This window comes from Amyelois transitella, chromosome 17 (genome assembly GCF_032362555.1).
Source record: "Amyelois transitella isolate CPQ chromosome 17, ilAmyTran1.1, whole genome shotgun sequence".
Taxonomy (NCBI): Eukaryota; Metazoa; Arthropoda; class Insecta; order Lepidoptera; family Pyralidae; genus Amyelois; species Amyelois transitella.
Window position 1 is genome coordinate 4,266,733 of NC_083520.1, and position 17,288 is coordinate 4,284,020.

Consider the following 17,288-nt stretch of genomic DNA (forward strand, 5'->3'; position numbering starts at 1 on the left):
AAAAATATTTTTTAATAAACTATTAAAGAGTAAGTAATAAGTTAGTAGTTAATTGTGTATGAATCAGCCTCGTGTTTTTTTTGCACAAAATATCATATATCAACATAATTGTTTTTATAAATAGGCAGGAAATCGATTAGTATACCTATAAATATAATTTTGATCTAAATATTGTTGTTATATGGAGTAATAAATACTAGTTTTGTAGAGCCAAGCTCATCCTGAAATTTCAATAGCATAAGTCATAAATGTGATACCAAATAGTTTAGTATAGATAAAAAAATTGACATTCTATTTCAAACAAGCATGCTGCCATCTGAGCACCTTGTCTCGCATGAATTTGGTGGACTTTGTTTATGATTTTACTTGTTATATCTTTTTTATATGTGGTATGTAGAATAATCATTAAAATATAGTTTTGTATCAGAGCATGCTACAGGTCGACTTTATCTTCAATTTTTAACAATAGGTTCAGTATATGACAACTATCAATCCAATCCAATGGAAATCAGTCATCACTTTCCATGTATTTGACTACTTCATTTACCTACATGATGATGGGATGTTAAACTTTTCGACACTTCATAATCTTTTAAAAATAATTTCATAAACTAATTAATACTAATAAATTTACAAAATTTGGATATGGTTTTCATTTCTATTATCTCATCCAATAATTTTTTATTAATAGACTATGTATCTGTAGAACTAAAAAAAAAACATTTGTGCCAAGTTACAACTTTTTGAAGTGAATTCATATAGATTCACAATTTATGAATTTTGTATAAGACTTTTTTTGGATGTTTAAAATGTACTTATAATGTAATAATGGGTGTTAAAAATATAGAATTGGTGTAATATTGTTACTATCAGATACTTAGTTGTAGATAAAATGTATAATGTAAGAGTTTTTGTTTTTACATTAAAATAAAACTGACTGTTTCATTGATATATATATTTTATTTTATCATTATTTATATCTCTTCTGCAGAACCCCATGAATTTCCATAATTGATAGTTTATTATTAATTTATATGGAAACCTAAAAACAAATTTACCTAAGTGGAAATTTTTAGGTCTGAAGTACCTAACTTGCAAAACAAAATATCAGTATAAAGAATGTAGTATTAAGTTGAAGGTATTAATTTAAGCGGTAAGTAACAATTGCAGTGGTATGTTTTTTTATGTTATCTACATCACAAATAATGCCTTAACAGGGATTTGACAGCTTATTTAGTTTGTGTTAAAGTAATGGTGCAACCTACACTTACATTGAAGTAAAGTTTCATTTTACAAAATCAAAAGACTTTTGTTAGCCATATGGTTGAAATGGTAAACATGATGACAATTATGTACAAGAGTAAGCAGTAATCTAAGATTTGGGGCCAGTAATGCAGGAGCCGACATCCCACCTGTGACCAGGACCCAGCAGTGTAAGCCAGGTTATTAAATAACCGATGCTTGTCTCACCAATGTGAACCCATTTAAGAAACTTTATGGATGCACATTCAAATGTTTTCATTACAAACGGAGTCAGAAAAACATTTTCCTACACCATAAGTGCAGTGCTTAGCATTCATACTTAGTTATGTTACTCTAAAAAAAGACAAGAGCTTTACCATTAAAGAAAAAAATAGCAATCAAATCAATTTGTAAAGAATATACTTAACAGTGCTCTATACTGCATTTGTGCATAAAAAATACCTAAAAGATACATACTGCCCATTTACATTTTTAATGTCTTTTTAAGGATATCACAATCACTGTAAGTCAATAAAACTAACACAAACATGTTCAATCATCAATAAACCTACTCTCATCACTTTTTTTCATAAAAGGTACACTTGCACACAAGAATTGAGTATCATTTTGAATTGATTTTATACTGCAACTAGCATCAATGCTTTTGTGTAACAAATCTAAAACTTCCATATCTTTATTGGCAGTTTCACAAACTTTTTCCACTGATGCTAGTTCTTCTTCCTCTGCAAGCAATATAGCTTCCACCAGAGCACCTCTTTCTACACGTTTTCTTAAGGCAGAAACCTCTTTCTTCAGACTGTCATAATCTACATCAGCTACTTCTTGCATTTGGACTTCATCTCCAGGCAGAAGTACGTTGCTAGGTATCTTCAGGATACGATCAATTTCATCATCTATGATCTCCAAGGAAGGACCAGCGCGTTCACAATACAATTTTATTAGCTTGTCACAAGAGTGTTTAATTGTTGTCTGGTCAGTATGATTAAGATCCCAAGATTCTTTTAAAGATGACTCCATTTCTTTTACGCCTGTCGTAATTTTTTGTTCTACCATTTGCCGCACTGCTATTTTTAATCTTTGTGCACCGAACCCAAAATGTTGGGTTTCATATTCTTCTTCAGTTCCACCAGTCCAGGACAGCGTTTTGATCATTTTTCTACACAAAGCGAATTAAAAGAATGAAATGATGAAATCAACAAGCAACTTATTCGAATAAAACGGAAAACGAATGATGCTTTGCTTTTGTTTGTCGATCGAGGTTGAGGAGACATTGACAGTGACAGACGGAAAGGGGTCTACTCGCGTAACAAACATTTTTTATCTTTGCTGTGGAAATAGAAATTCTTTATGAACATGAGCTTATTTTTGCCAGTGCCGAGTTCAAGTCGAGTTTTAGTCAGCCTTTCGTATACTAAATATAGCTATGGATGTTTTACTTCGCTCTTTCCTGGGACTTCAAGGACAACATCAGCAGTCAATAAATCCGTTAATGTAACATTCTCAATCCCTTTTTGTAAATCATTTAGTCTTAGATCAGGGATAGGTTCATAAACTTGGGATTATTTTTTTTAGGCGATGGGCTATCAAACTGTCACTATTTAAATCTTTATTCTATTAATGGACCTCACAACTAAACGTGGCCCGTCAGTCTTTCGAGACTACTGGCTCTGTCTATCCTGCAAGGGATATAAACGTGATTATATGAATGAATGGACATTATGTATATACCGCTGGCGCTAGACCATATTTTAGCTCAGTAAGCTGCTATTTTAGACTTGACTGAATTTAGAGAAGCATGTTGTTATCGCAATATATATAAAAACTAGCTGTCCCGGCAAACGTTTTTTTGCCATATAAATATGTTTTAAGGAATTTCTAGTTAAAAAAAAAGATAAGGGTGGACAACCCTTAACACTTAGGGGTATGAAAAATAGATGTTACGATTCTCAGACCTACTGAATATGCATGCAAAATTTGGTTAAAATCGGTAAAGCCGTTTCGGAGGAGTACGGAGACACACATTGTGACACGAGAATTTTATCTATAAGAAAGATAGAGATCTTCTTTACAAGAATCATAGAACTTCAATCAAACATGGAAATGTTACTGGGTTGCGGTGAGCGTGCAAACGTTAAGATTCACAAGTCTTAATAACTTCAATACAAGCAATGCAATTCGCCTTACCCTAAGAATATAAATGTACACTACAGAAGTAGGTTCCACATTCATAACGTGTTATGAGCTATTTTACTTTTATCAACTACGCAATGAAGGCTCATTTAAAATAATAATTTATCTAATACTAGCTGTTGCCCACGGCAGTATTTCTGCTAGATAAATGGTACTCTTGTTCTTCTCGATACTTCTATGGGTTTCAGGCGTGTTTGGACATATTGCCCGCGAATTCGTACGTCATTCGTAGGTCATTGTTGACGTGTTTTACAGCTTCCTTGGGAATTCGTAGAAATCTCATAAATGTTCACTACAATATCTAAGGAATAAATTGGCCAAAGTTACGAAAATATTGAAGAAAATGCTGTAGTGTATTTATTACAACTACTTGTGTACTGACGCTTTGGAATCGGCAGTAAACTTAGTTCTAAGTAATTTATTTGACGTCAACCAATGTTGTGAAATAAGACATAAGATAATTTTTAAGTGATGTTTGAAACGCCCAATAATAATTAATAAAAAATTTGAATCTGAATTATTGAGTTCTATGATTATGTCCTTCTTCTAAAAAAGTGGCGCGAAAATTTAAACCCTTATGCAGAGGTACATCTTTAAAATCCATCATGGCCGCTTTGTAGTGCGATATGTCTGGCAGGTCTGTCGATATCGATAGTTTTAACATACATAAATGCATCAATTCACGTCTATTACCCGTAGGGATAGATACGGACATAATTTTTCCCCTAGCAACAATCCCTGCAAACTTCTTACGCTTAAATCACATTCATAATTCACCGCTGATGGTCGATTTTATTGATAGAGACCGGGTCAATAATCGATACTGTTTTTGACATAGGCTCGACACTAAAGTAAAGGTGCATTTTGAGAAATATACACTACATTGTGATTTTACGCCATAAAAAGGATGTTTTTGTTATAAATCTTATATATAAAATTCTCGTGTCACAATGTTCGTTCCCGTACTCCTCCGAAACGCCTTGACCGATTCTCATGAACTTTGTAAGTGTATTGAGTACCTATATCTGAGAATCAGCCATCATCTATTTTTCATATCCACACGTTTGCCGGGACAGCTTATAATTAAGATAAATATTCAAGCTGTGCCGTTTGGTTCCCGGCACCAATAAAAAAATAGGACCACTCCATCTCTTTCCCATGGATGTCAAAAAGGCGACTAAGGGATAGGCTTATAAACTTGGGATTCTTCTGTTAGGCGATGGGCTAGCAACCTGTCACTATTTGAATCTCAATGCTATCATTAAGCCAAACAGCTGAACGTGTCCTATCAGTCTTTTTAAGACTGTTGGCTCTGGTTACCCCGCAAGGGATATAGACGTGATTACATGAATGAATGAATCGTGGACCTAAAACAATAGTTTTTGAGATATGACTCTTTCTAGTTGAGTAAAGTTTTTGTAATGTCAAAAACCCCCCGTATTGAGAGAAATTAGCGCACATGGTTTGTTTCTGAAACTTCGACAAACGTTTCACTGCCGGATGAGCCGCCGACAGAATGTTTCGTTTCTAGCGCACCGTACCGAAAAGATTTTTGAAATCTATGTTGTTTTGGAGTCCTTTAAGGACCGAAAAAGAAATACTTCAAACAATTGAAAGTAGCGTATATACTCTTCCCATGATTCGGCTCGTGTAACTGGAAGATTCGTAGAGCTGCGGGTGGTGGTGGTGTTTAAGTTACTATCTCAGGGATTAAACCCTAATATTCTTAAACACAAGCAATTACTTATCAAGGTGAATTTGGAGACAAGAAACTTATAAAATGAGAATTTGTGGTTCGAGTTTTCTCTTTGTACGTCCATCATCAGTATAAAATTAAAAAATAAGACTATTCCTAACATCCCATCGGAGGAGTAGGCATAGACAACTTACTGAAATGCGGTAGAAATGAGAGTGGTAAGTAGCGCCTTTGATCAGTATAACATTAAGTGACAGGACATGGAACAGCGTGTTAAGTGAATGTTATGATGGTTGGGTCGTATGAAGAGGTTTAATAACAGCAGGTTGACTAAGCAATGAGTGTGAATGGGAACCTTGAATGGGGAAGGCCAAACGAATTAACTACCTCGGTCAAATTCGGAAAGTCTTGGTCTTGAGTACTCTTAACCGACCAGCCTGCAAAGAGTTATGTGCATAGGTAATGCATGCGAAGTAGATACCCATACCTATGCAGAGATCATGGCAAGTGAGAATAGGGTACCGGACAACTTTTCAGATTGTGTTTAAAAATAATCTTTATTTATTTATATATCCATAAAAAATATTATTTTAAATAAATAAATCATTTGGAGTATTAAAAAACGTCAAAAACGTAATTTATTTAAAATTGCCGCGAAAACAGCACTTTACGTCAATTCAGTTTGGAAAACAAGCCTTATTACAAGTGATCAGTGCTTGGATAATTTAAGTATTTTCTCGCAGATCTAGAAACATGCAAAACCCATAATAATGTAACCTTTAAAATCATAAAAAAAAACATATGTGAAAATAACTTTGTAAGCAATGAAACTAGTTTTAGGTTATGTTTTCGTTTGTTATTTTTTCAATAATTTCTGTTGTTAAGATAAACAAAAAGAGGTTGAAATACTTACACAAATGTTTTCACATTGCGAAATTCAGCAAAATAAAAGTCGGTATTAGTGGCAAAGAAACTGCCGACCATGAAAATATCAATCTTTTGAGAGATTTCTATTGTCGGCTTTATTAACCTTGTTCCATGATAAAAGCTCGATATAGGCGGCTTCAAGCACTTGCGACAACTTCTGTTATGAGTAAAGTCCTTCAATTCTTAACTAATTACAATTAAATATTTTTAGAAAAATGCTAATAAATCGTAGAATAACTCGAAATAACATACAAAGCAGTGTTGTTTACTTATCACTTCTGAGGTATGACGTCACCCACTGTGATTGGTGTTTGGGTTCTTACGCTGCACAGATAAAAAATATTGGATTTTTGCAACTTTATTTATTGATTTAAAATTATAAATCATTGTTATTTCTTAAAAATCTTTACTAAGTGATGTTCTTGTATAAAAAACTTTATTTTAAAACACAACTTAGATTTTTTTTCGATTACTGTCCGGTACCCTATTGAGTGAGAGACTTTATAACGTACCTTTAAAAACTTAACATGATTTTAATCCGTGAACACGATGTATCACGTGTGTACGAAAATGATTTTTGCACTTCTAATGGATAAGATTTTATCAATCATAGATAAAAAAATATATATCGATAGTGCAAAACAAAAATAAAGATTTTTAGAAACTGATTAGATAAAAATGACTACGTGTTGAATCGCAAATTCACGACACGATCCTTTTATGACGTCAGCGATACATTGATATTCACTCGTGTATTGATTTTGTGGGGGAAACAGTGTATGTTGATCAATGTGCATTTGTGATAATCCGTTGTCTATTCACGGGGACGAATAAGATTTGATGTCAACAACGAAATATCAACAAAAAATTATACGTACATTCATGAAACGAAAATTGACAATGCATTCGTATCTTTTTGCTTTCTCTATATCTCAGGATAACCGCAATGATATAAGGGAACATAAAATACATAGGTATCTTAAAACAAAAGAGAATAGCCTTGCAGGGTACATTTATGGGGCGCATATAAAATTAATCATCACAAAGATAGGTTAGGCACCTATCTATCTTTAGTATCAAATTATAAAGATCGTAATATCGTCACCTATTCCAGATATGTGATAATACGAGTATTACAAGAAGGAGAAGAAAGAGGAGTACCCACAAATTGTATTATAAAGAAAAACCTATTACTTCAATCACTTACGACAACCATGGGAGAAAGATGGAGTGGTCTGGTGTATAACAATGGGAAAGAAACGCGCAAAGTACACACGACTCAGGAGATACCGGGGTCACTTCCCTCAATTAATTCGATATGGCACAGTTGTTTCTTGAGCCTACTATACGTATCTTGCAAAGTTTAAGCAAGTATAAATTGCGTGCCTAAAACAAGCCAGTTAGAATAGGGGTTATACAAGGGTTAATATTAGGGCCTAAGCCCTACTATTTACTTATCCACATTCACATCTATACTTATATTGTAAAAAGGTAAGAGCGTTTGTGAGTTTTATGTTTGAGGCAGGTTAATCTATTAAAAATAAAAAATGTAAAAAAAAAATGTGCATTTTGAGAGCTGTTACTACACAAGCATATTATTCCATAAAATTAAAAGTTATTCCATCATCTACATCAAGATCTCAATTCCATCATAATATTACTATAAACGTGGCCTGCGAGTCTTGTGACTCAGTAAAAACGAAATACTAATGCTCCAAAAGATAAGTAAATAAATTCGTCAAATTTCAGGCTATTGGGTGTAACGTCATTATGTTACAAGCAGAGATGTTCCGTTATCAGCCGGGTCGCAGAGGTCAGACGGGAGTGGCTCCGTACAATTATCTGTCCGCTTATAACTTCCTAAGACTGTAGTATTAGGCGTAACTAGGGTTGGACGCAATCGGGACAAAATCAGGAGTATAATAATAATAATAACCGGTTGGTTCTCACCTTTCCGGAGTCGGATGACCGCTTGAGAGCTTGATCCAAGGTTGGGTAAGTTAGGTGGTCGTCCCACTTATCCCATCCCATGGGAAAACTTAATGGGACTAGTGGAATAGACGTGGATTTTACACGAAGCAATTACCATTTGAACTCTGCAATCGCCAGAATAGCTTTCTTCACGACGTTTTCCCTCACCGTCAGATTATTGGTTAACAATCTGAATTACTCAGTAAAGTCTCCATGGCCACAGAGAATATGTGAAATAACCTTTTTTTGGCACATTAACCGTTCGACCAGTGACGCTATTATCATGAAATTGTGACTAGATAATAAAAGAAGAATAGGTACAATCTTATGAGTAACATAATATGACGTCACTATTAATAACTGCGCGTGCATGGTATCACTTTGTATGGCTCTGGTCGACTATGTTTTTGTGATAACCGTACCGGCGAGGTTAAAAGAGCCGTTGTAAACATACATGAAGATAAATTAGTCATATGTCAGTTCAGTTTCTTCATGATAATATCAGACTCAATGGATAATGAAATCCATTGAGTCTGATATTAGAAAGCCACACATAATTTGCCACAAACAGTGAAAATGGAGATTAAGTTATTGGCAAAACGGGCAAGAGTAAACGAAATTGCTTTCTAAGGTGTCCTTTCGTAGGATAGGAATATTTGGATAGATGAGACTACAAATTAGCACCCTACACCAAATACTATGTCATCTCTGATCGGGACAAAATATGTAGATATTGTATTTACTCAAAAACTTAGGATGAACTGGATCTGATTCTACCTTTTCTTTCCGTTATTCCAGATATGTGTTATCATTACCCTATTACATAGGTATGTCTATCTATATCTTGTTTACAAAGCTTGGACGTTTCAAGAAAACGGTTTTGTTTATTTGGACCGGTGACCTATTCGATTTGTGTTGAGATTGCAACTGTTGCGTAAATGAACGGTGCCAGCCGGCCTTTAATTACAATTTCACGAAACTGAATTCGGTGCAAAATGTTTTGTAAGTTGTAGCCCGCTCGATTCACGTTTGGAGAATGCTTCTCACGTCACGCTCGTACAGAGTCCGCGTCCGCAATCCACTTCAGATAGCAGCTCAGTCACAACGCGGTTTCCGTCGCGGATTCACGTCTGTGTTTCTCCTCCCTCAAACAATAACATAACCTCTCGTATCGTTATCAACAAAACTTTCACCCGCGTTCAGTTTTTTTGTCGCATAATCAAAAACGTTGTTCTGCATTTTTTCATGTCTAAATTATAGTGCGCTTTCTAGCACCTGTGAAAGTGTTTGCGGAGTTGCATTGTTTGAATTTGTGGTGATCGTGATCAGTTTGCGGGTTCTGGCCGTGAACTTGTTGCTTGAACTGCTGTTGTGGTAAGTTCTTCCATGCATGAACATGAGCTGTGTTACTTGTTGAGCTACGTTTGAGATTCATATTTTCTTTAATAACAATTGCTGATTTCGCGAGAGAATTATTATTGTTCTTGTTCATTAATAGGTTTGTAGTAAAAGGAATTAGTTAATGCTTTTTGTGCTTCATTTTTTTGGTGACCTACTCTGTTTTCTAGCTAATCGTCGTAATTTGTGTCACCAGTTTACAAAAGTTTTGCTTACTTTTACTTAATTTTCTTGCAGTTTTAATCAAACCAACCTACCTACGCTATAGTGCTTAACACCACAACCTACCTACGCTGTACTTAGTGCTTAGCACCAGAATTTTTCTATTAGTTATTCTGATTATGTTCGTTAAATAACATGAATGTTAACCATAACATTAATGTTTAGTAAACTAACGAATTTATTCAAGGCATAGGTACTTACCTACCTACCTACTTGTATACATTTTGGAAAAAGCTTTCTCAAAATTTGTATTAGGTAGGTACCTATCTTCGATATTCTCATGGGTATATTTTACAAGAGGCCTTTCAGAAGCTGCCTCTATAACTTTATCGCATGGTGCCGTATCTATAAACTAATGTGGTCTTCAATAGTCGGCTTTTGTAGTTCCATGAAAGCACTTGTAACCGGTGCTAATTAATGAGGCACTCTGTAAGATTCTACCAAATTGGCACTCTGAACTTTAGCTAGTCTTAAAATAGAACCGAACCATTGCAACATTAACATAATATGTTGAAACTGTCAGAATTATAATTAGAAAATTTTAATAATAAACCTAAAGCAAAAACCTAGGTAGGTAATGTATTTGTAATAAATTATAATATTTGTGGTGTACGTGGGTACGAATATTTTGATTTAACTGCACAGAAGCATCAAATTTTTAATGTATTAAATTATTCTATTTTTACAGTTTGTTTCTGTTGCTGCAAACGAACTTAGTGGGTAGGTAGGTACTTACATAGTAAAATTGTAATGAGATTTCTTGACAGAAAGTGTTAAAACTATTAAAATAATCATTTATATAGTAGGAATATTACGTGCACATCCAGTAAAACTTTAAAAAAGTATAAAATTTTGTTTCGGTTGCTTAAGATGGGATGACATCTGAACTAAGTACCTATATACTTCAAATTGCAAGTTATATATTATAAAATTATATTGGAAACCATTCTTTGCATTTGGCACGAGTTGACATTCAAACATCGATAGCCAAAAAGACGTTTCCGCGTGAGAAATCCATAGTTACGTGCGTGACCTCGCTCTAACATTTGTATGCTATTGAAAAAATCTTGTGATAGCGATACATTATCGTGTGTCGTAGTAGTCACATTTCCTTCCACGTGTCACATCGTATTTACATAAAAATACAGCATTCACCCGGTCGGGTCACCATTCGTAAGTAATGATATATCAATCAGTTCCCTAAAAATTAGGTATCAGGTTTGAACAGTTGTGAAATTTCCGTGTTAAGATTAATGTCAAAATTGTTAATATAGATATAAAATTGTGAAATAGGAAGTACCTATATCAGGTTTTGTTTTTATTTTGGTACCTATTTAGCTTTGTGTGGAACTGATAATGAATGGATGTTATGAACATGACCAACTACTGTAGAAACAAAATCTCCCTACCTTTTAAAGAGATTTTGAGATGTATACCTAGTTTCTTAATAAATTAATAAAAGCATTCAAAACAAAAATTTTTCCTACTAGCTTTTTTAAAAAATAAAGAGTAAAGCAAATAAACGTTATTTTGTTTTGTCGTCGTTATCGTTATTGATAATATCCGCACATTATACTCTTGAACGTCTTCTAACATCGTTATTAATATTTAGATAATATTTCTTCTATCTGATAAATAACTAATCATTTTTGTTTATTAAGCCCAATCAATTACAGACTTACATTACTGTCACAGTGGGTGAGACATGCTCATAAACTGTAATCAGATATAAACAGCATAAAGTAGTTTCGATACTTGTTTCGTGACAGAACTGGCTTTATTGGACCTTACGCTAAAAATCAGCTACTGTATTCGAGGTTTTGCACTTTATGTAAAAAAAGTTATTCGTGTCAAATATGAAATATACTATTTTAGACTTTTTTTTTCAAGGGGCTCTTATTTATTTAAACTTACTATCATAAATATAAAAGAAAAAATACTTCATTCCATGTAACGCGCTGTGGACCTCTTTATTAAATTCGTACGTATTAACTACATTATTAAGTAATTACCTAGGAAAATGCAGTTCCCATTGCCTCAACTCTGGTTGTTTTTGATCCATTTCAGAATATTTATTTTGTTAGTGATTTATACCATAGTTTCTAGAATGTTGAATTAAAAAGCAATGGTATGGTCTAAATAATAGAGAGAAATTTGTATCATAAAAGTCATCTCAAATTCAAATGGTTAAAAGATCTGAGTCAATATATTTGTAGGTATCTAAACCGGTAACCAATAGGGCTCAAAACCAGTTTTGAAGTGTGAGTCTGGGACAATACGAAGCTGTCCAACTAAATATTTTTAAGGATCAAGTCTTAGTGTGGTTTCAACAAAAACCACTGTTGTTTCTAATATTTACGTGCTTTTGGGTAAAATTTGATAAAAAAAATGTACTTGAAGGTTTTTGTTTTTGACTAAGTTTGATGTATTTATTGTCCAAAAGTAATTAAAATGTGAGATTATTAAAATATTTGTAGAAGGTTTCCGTTTTGAAATCATTCATCTCTACAGGTAATTATACTCTTATGTAAAATTATTGAAAAAAAAATTACTGCGTATAATACCTAGCTGATATTTACTGAATTTTACATTTATTTGTGACGTTATAGATGTATTATCGGATGATCGTATGATTTCATAACTATGAGCGTCACAACCTTCAATGGTATCAGAATCAAATCAGAGGTATCATTGTATCACATTACATAACCGATGGCAATACATTGTTTTTGTTTTTTTTCTTGATTTTCTCTGAATTGGCTTTCAGTTTTGATAATTGGAATGCGTTTTCCCTACTTATTCCATTAAAACAGCTTTGATGATTGGTTGGACTACTTTTAGATAAATAAGCAAATAGTCTCTTAAACTACAAAAATAAATTGATATATGCCTAATTGTAGACAAAATAAATAACAAAATTCAGGGCTCGGGAGCAATTTCCATTTCTGGCAAAAAAAAAAAAAACGCAAAGGGAATTAGTTTTCGTCCCACATGTTTGGGATTGTAACATGTGATGTGTAGCAGTGAGGAGGGTGCGTGTAGATTACAAAAAATTATAATTCGGATTCAAAATTTTAAGGATAGAAGGATCATGCCATTACCATTTTATTATTCTATCTGACCTCTGAATTATCTCTCTTAATGGGTTTACTTAGTCTTAAAAAATAAAATTTTGTGTCTCAAACATTACTTCCATTGACCTAAAGAGTTTTGGTAGATCCCTGGTTTTTAAAATCGATAAGATGCAACATGTCTTGATTTGAATTCGCCAGTGGTTCCCGTAGACAATCAGCTAAATGTGTCGATTACAACAAATAACACAGATTGAACTAGCTTCAAGTCTTGTGCCACGGGATGCAAGTAAACTTCACAGGTAGGGTTAAGGTAGAGTTGTAAGGCTCAATACCACTGCGCCAAACACGTGATCAAAAAAAGGAAATAAAAGCAATGTATACAACATGTTTTGAATTGAATTCGCCAGTGGTTCCCGTAGACAATCAGCTAAATGTGTCGATTACACCTGCGTTGTGCGATTAAACCAACCTTTATTTGCGCACGTCACGTCACCGCGACCCATATCCAAGTTGTTTGGCTCGTATCGTGTGCTAGTTGCATGTTTTTGTTGATAGTACACTGCTATCGGAAGTCGTTATGGTAAAATGTTTATCTTACTACAAAAAGCTAAAATATGTAAGTGCAGTTTGGAGTTTTTCAAATTCAAATTCGTGTTTGAAATTATCTTAATTTTAACTTCTTAGCCACATAGATAATATTACTTCCAGAATTTGAAATCTTTTATTTGTTCAATTCTAATAAATTGTTTACACAACTACACGTTTCTAAGTAGCTAAGATATAATCCAAGATTTATGTGTGTTAATTGCTTTTGTACTGTATACCGGTCAAATATCGCGGCCATTTATTATGACTATTTTCTGAGAAAATGCAGGCACGAGGATGATGGAACCATCTTCTTAAACATAGTTATATGAAACATTTTCATAATTAAACTATAGATTTATCTACGACTAGCGACCCGCCCCGGCTTCGCACGGATGCACAGCCGATACTAAATATATCTCTATTAGAACTAACTAAAGGACCGCCCGCAAAGCGCTAACTAAGTCTTGCTCACTTCGCAACGGGCCGTGCAGCAGAAATCGTAATATTTTAATTTCACAACTACTTCAAAACCAAACGTCCAATTTTAATCATTAAGACCAAATATTATCTTCATAAATTGTACTTATTGATGAAATTATTTATTTTGATAAGGATTAATAGCATGAGTAAAAAAAAATCGGTCCAGTAGTTTTTGAGCCTATTCATTACAACCAAACAAACAAACAAACAAAGTTTTCCTCTTTATAATATTAATAATATAGTGTAGATAGATAGCTGAAGTTTAACATGAAAATACCTGTTTTTTGTTTTATCGTATCAAATTCTCACGTGATTTCCTAATTAGTGTTCTGATAAGATAGATTAATATTATAAAATTATTTCGATTAAGCAAGATTACTTTATTTTCCTTATTGAGGCGCTCGTTAAAACAGATAGTGGTTCATTAAAGACTTTTGCCTTGAAATCTTACATAGTTCGGAAAAAATGATAAATAGCTGTCTGTGTAACAGCTTAAGATTTAGTCATAATAATAAGTTTGAAGACATCAGTTTTGGTCAAAATATTTAGAAGTTGATTACTATATGTCTGCCATTGTTGGTACAATTCTATATTATCTCATGTTATGTTCAGATAAGATAAGATGAAATAACTGTTATGTCAACGAGTGTAAACGAAAATCGTAGTTATACATTTACAAAGGCGTTGAGTGACGTAAAACTTTTTGCACGAATATTGTTTGTAAGTTAAAAAAGTAAGTTTATTTATTTAAAATAAGTACTTAAAAGAAAGGCATATAATATATTAAGTGTTCCCCAAAATACGCCCGTGGCGTACCTAATATGAAAAATCTCATTAATTCCCGTTCCCGCGGGAATTTCAGAATATACCTCTCTTAATAATTTAGGCTGTACGTTTTCCCTGTCAGTCAGTCATTCACTCATTAGCGGAAGAATGTTATTTATATGGATTACCTATCAATCAAAGTGTTTGCAACCCCTTTGAGTGAATTGAACTTGGGAGTCACACAATCAATGCCACAAACTTGTTTGTTTGTTTGTAATATCTTTATTGCATAGAAATTTACACAGTAACAAGAAAATAGTACAAAGTTATAAAATAACTTTATAGTTTAATTAATTAATAGTTTTGAAAATATAGTCTTTGGTGTCTTACCTAATTGTTTTCCAAACAATTATTGGTTTTCTATATTGTATAGTAAGTACTTATACAAAATAATTGACTTGACAATTATTGGATTCATATTGTATAGTAGGTATTCTACAAAATAATTGGTTGACTCCTACGCGTGTTTGTACCGATAATGTCAACTGTTGCGTAAATATTTATGTTATCAAAACGTGTTTCCAAATGAAATATCATTATCAGCTATCATTGAACTATTGGCATACATCAGATTCTTAAATAACGTTACATTTATGATATTTGAGAAAAACGTTTTCTTACTAACTATTAACGTAATTGTTACGTATTACCTCTTATGGGGTAGACAGAGATTTTTTTTGTAATTTAATTAATAGTGATTTTGCCGTGTGGCTCCCAACACTTACGAATAAGACTAACTTCAGTCCATCACTTTCCCCGTGTACTTATGTCATAAAAGGCTAGGTACTAAGAGGTCTGGTACTGGTAGCGAATATAAAAATAAGATTTATTGATATAATTCTTATCTACAATGCAAACTAAACCAATTTCCAATGAGTTAATTACTCCTGGTATAAGGCCGAGATTTATAAATATAACTGAAATTATTGAAAGGCTCTTTACCTAGGTGGAAACAGGAACTGGTCCACACAAGATGTCCTTCTTAGAATTAAACGGAACAGGTTTCAGAAAACACCCACATACCATGACTCTATACTTGCTTTTTTACCAAAGTGTTTTGATTTTTTATTTATCGGCTAAGTGCGAGTCGGTGACGCATGAAGGGTTCGGCGGTACTTTAAAAATAACGGTAATAATTTTCGATTTTTACACACTTTTATATGTGAGTATTATTTTTATAGTAACATATTATAATTCCTTAATTTAAATACCTATAGAATTCAGCTCAAACTTTCGACGAACACGAAGAAACTATAATCATGCCAAAATCATTATTCTGACGCTGCCATCTGTCTAGTTCTAGCATCTTAGGCCAACATGCCTCATATTTTGTTACCAGAGAGCGCCCGCGGCTCCGCCTGCTCAAAACGAAAAATCCCGTTATCTTCCGTTCCAGCAGGAATTCTCAAAAACCCTTTCTTGGATGTTTACGTCATAGCAAATATCTGTAAGCCAAATTTCACCGGTCAGTACTTTGGGCTGTGTGTTGATACATCAGTCAGTCAGTCACATTTGCGTTAAATTTCCGGGGACATATACGAGAATGGCGGCGTTCATGTGACATTTTCCTCTTCTCATAATCTGCCAACTCAATTAAAATAATTACGCAGTGACATCAGATTACAAGATACTTTGTAAGGTGTACCTTATCCTCATGAATAAGTGAAACGTAAATTGTCTGTAAGAAGGTGCATAGGTATGTATAACTCAAGATCTTATAATCTGTATATCTCATTTCAGTGGTTTCGACATCTAATCTCATCATAGGATAAATTAAATGGGGAAAATACTGTTATTACAGAATGTTGAACCTATCTTTTTCGTAGGAATTTCCGAAGCCTTAGCGGACGCCCTCGTGTTTATGTCTATTTTGTTTATGAAAGTAAAGTAAAGTAAATTTATTTTGTGGTTTCGGCTGTTTTAGTAACTAAGATGGGTAAAAATGAGTGCTAAGTAAAGTCAATACAATTTTGTTGTTTTCACTTAAAACAAACACATGTTGTCCACTACTTCAGAAAATTATTATTACAACTAAATCAAATTTCAACCTATCCTAAAGTGAGCATAGATTTTCTCTTGGGCTATGTAAAAAGTGATTCAGAATGCATTATCGAGATTACCCTCAAAGTATTTGAACCTACTCTGTTTGTGTAGTCCTTGTTTGCCCTCGAATAAGTTTGACCCTTTCATGACACTCAGGATGAATATTTACTTAAATAAATTTTCTCAAGCAAAATGTAAGCAAATTCTGGTTATTCGGACAAAGTAAATTTTGAAGTTTCTTTGATGTTTGTACTAGCCATTTGCTGTATAACTAAATTTGTCGAATTGCTTAATTTTATGAAAATAGTTTATTCTCCATAAAACGTTATCTTAAACTCATACTTATTTGCGCTGTAGTATTCATTGCCAATAATGTTATAAGTGTGTTGTCTGGAGTAAATTTCAAAATTCAGCTAAAAATGGCTTAAGTATTTTACTGTTCGCCTTGTCTTTATAGTAAGAAGTAAAGCGTTATATACATACATATACATATGTTTATGTAAACTTTAGTGCTGTCCGGAAAAGAACTAGACAAAGTAAGATTTAATTTATTGCCATTGCCAATAATGGCAAGAGAGCCAAAAAATTTTTTGGTGACTTCTTCTTTTATA

General features: G+C 33.4%; 2 protein-coding genes across 11 annotated transcripts in view; one reads left to right on the forward strand and one right to left on the reverse strand.

Moving 5' to 3' along the window:
- Positions 1–940: 940 nt before the first annotated feature.
- LOC106143363 (protein MIS12 homolog) lies at positions 941–6,694 on the reverse strand. Of its 2 annotated transcripts, none has more exons than XM_013345422.2 (2): positions 6,589–6,694; positions 941–2,419 (listed from the first exon to the last, which is right to left on the reverse strand). In XM_013345422.2, exon 2 carries the CDS (start codon positions 2,413–2,415, stop codon positions 1,795–1,797), a length of 621 nt encoding a protein of 206 aa, XP_013200876.1. In that variant the 5' UTR covers positions 2,416–2,419; positions 6,589–6,694; the 3' UTR covers positions 941–1,794. The 2 variants fall into 2 exon arrangements, with proteins under 2 accessions (XP_013200876.1, XP_060804820.1); XM_060948837.1 differs by lacking the exon at positions 6,589–6,694 and adding an exon at positions 6,063–6,562.
- Positions 6,695–9,147: 2,453 nt separating this feature from the next.
- Positions 9,148–17,288, forward strand: part of LOC106143408 (dual 3',5'-cyclic-AMP and -GMP phosphodiesterase 11) — a 175,776-nt gene continuing 167,635 nt past the window's right edge. For 7 of the 9 annotated variants that reach the window (XM_013345474.2, XM_013345476.2, XM_013345478.2 and 4 more), the window contains exon 1: positions 9,148–9,421. The gene's annotated coding sequence lies outside the window, so the exon portion shown is untranslated. Of the gene's footprint in view, positions 9,422–10,355; positions 10,388–17,288 lie in introns of all 9 variants that reach the window. The other 2 variants (XM_060949020.1, XM_060949024.1) reach the window with 1 other exon arrangement.

Excerpts from the sequence above, each read along its gene's own strand:
- LOC106143363 (XM_060948837.1), bottom strand. The coding sequence starts at position 6,133 with ATGGTCGGCAGTTTCTTTGCCACTAATACCGACTTTTATTTTGCTGAA. Across the intron at positions 2,420-6,062 it reads CGCAATGTGAAAACATTTGT|AAAAATGATCAAAACGCTGT; the intron begins GTAAGTATTTCA and ends CGCTTTGTGTAG.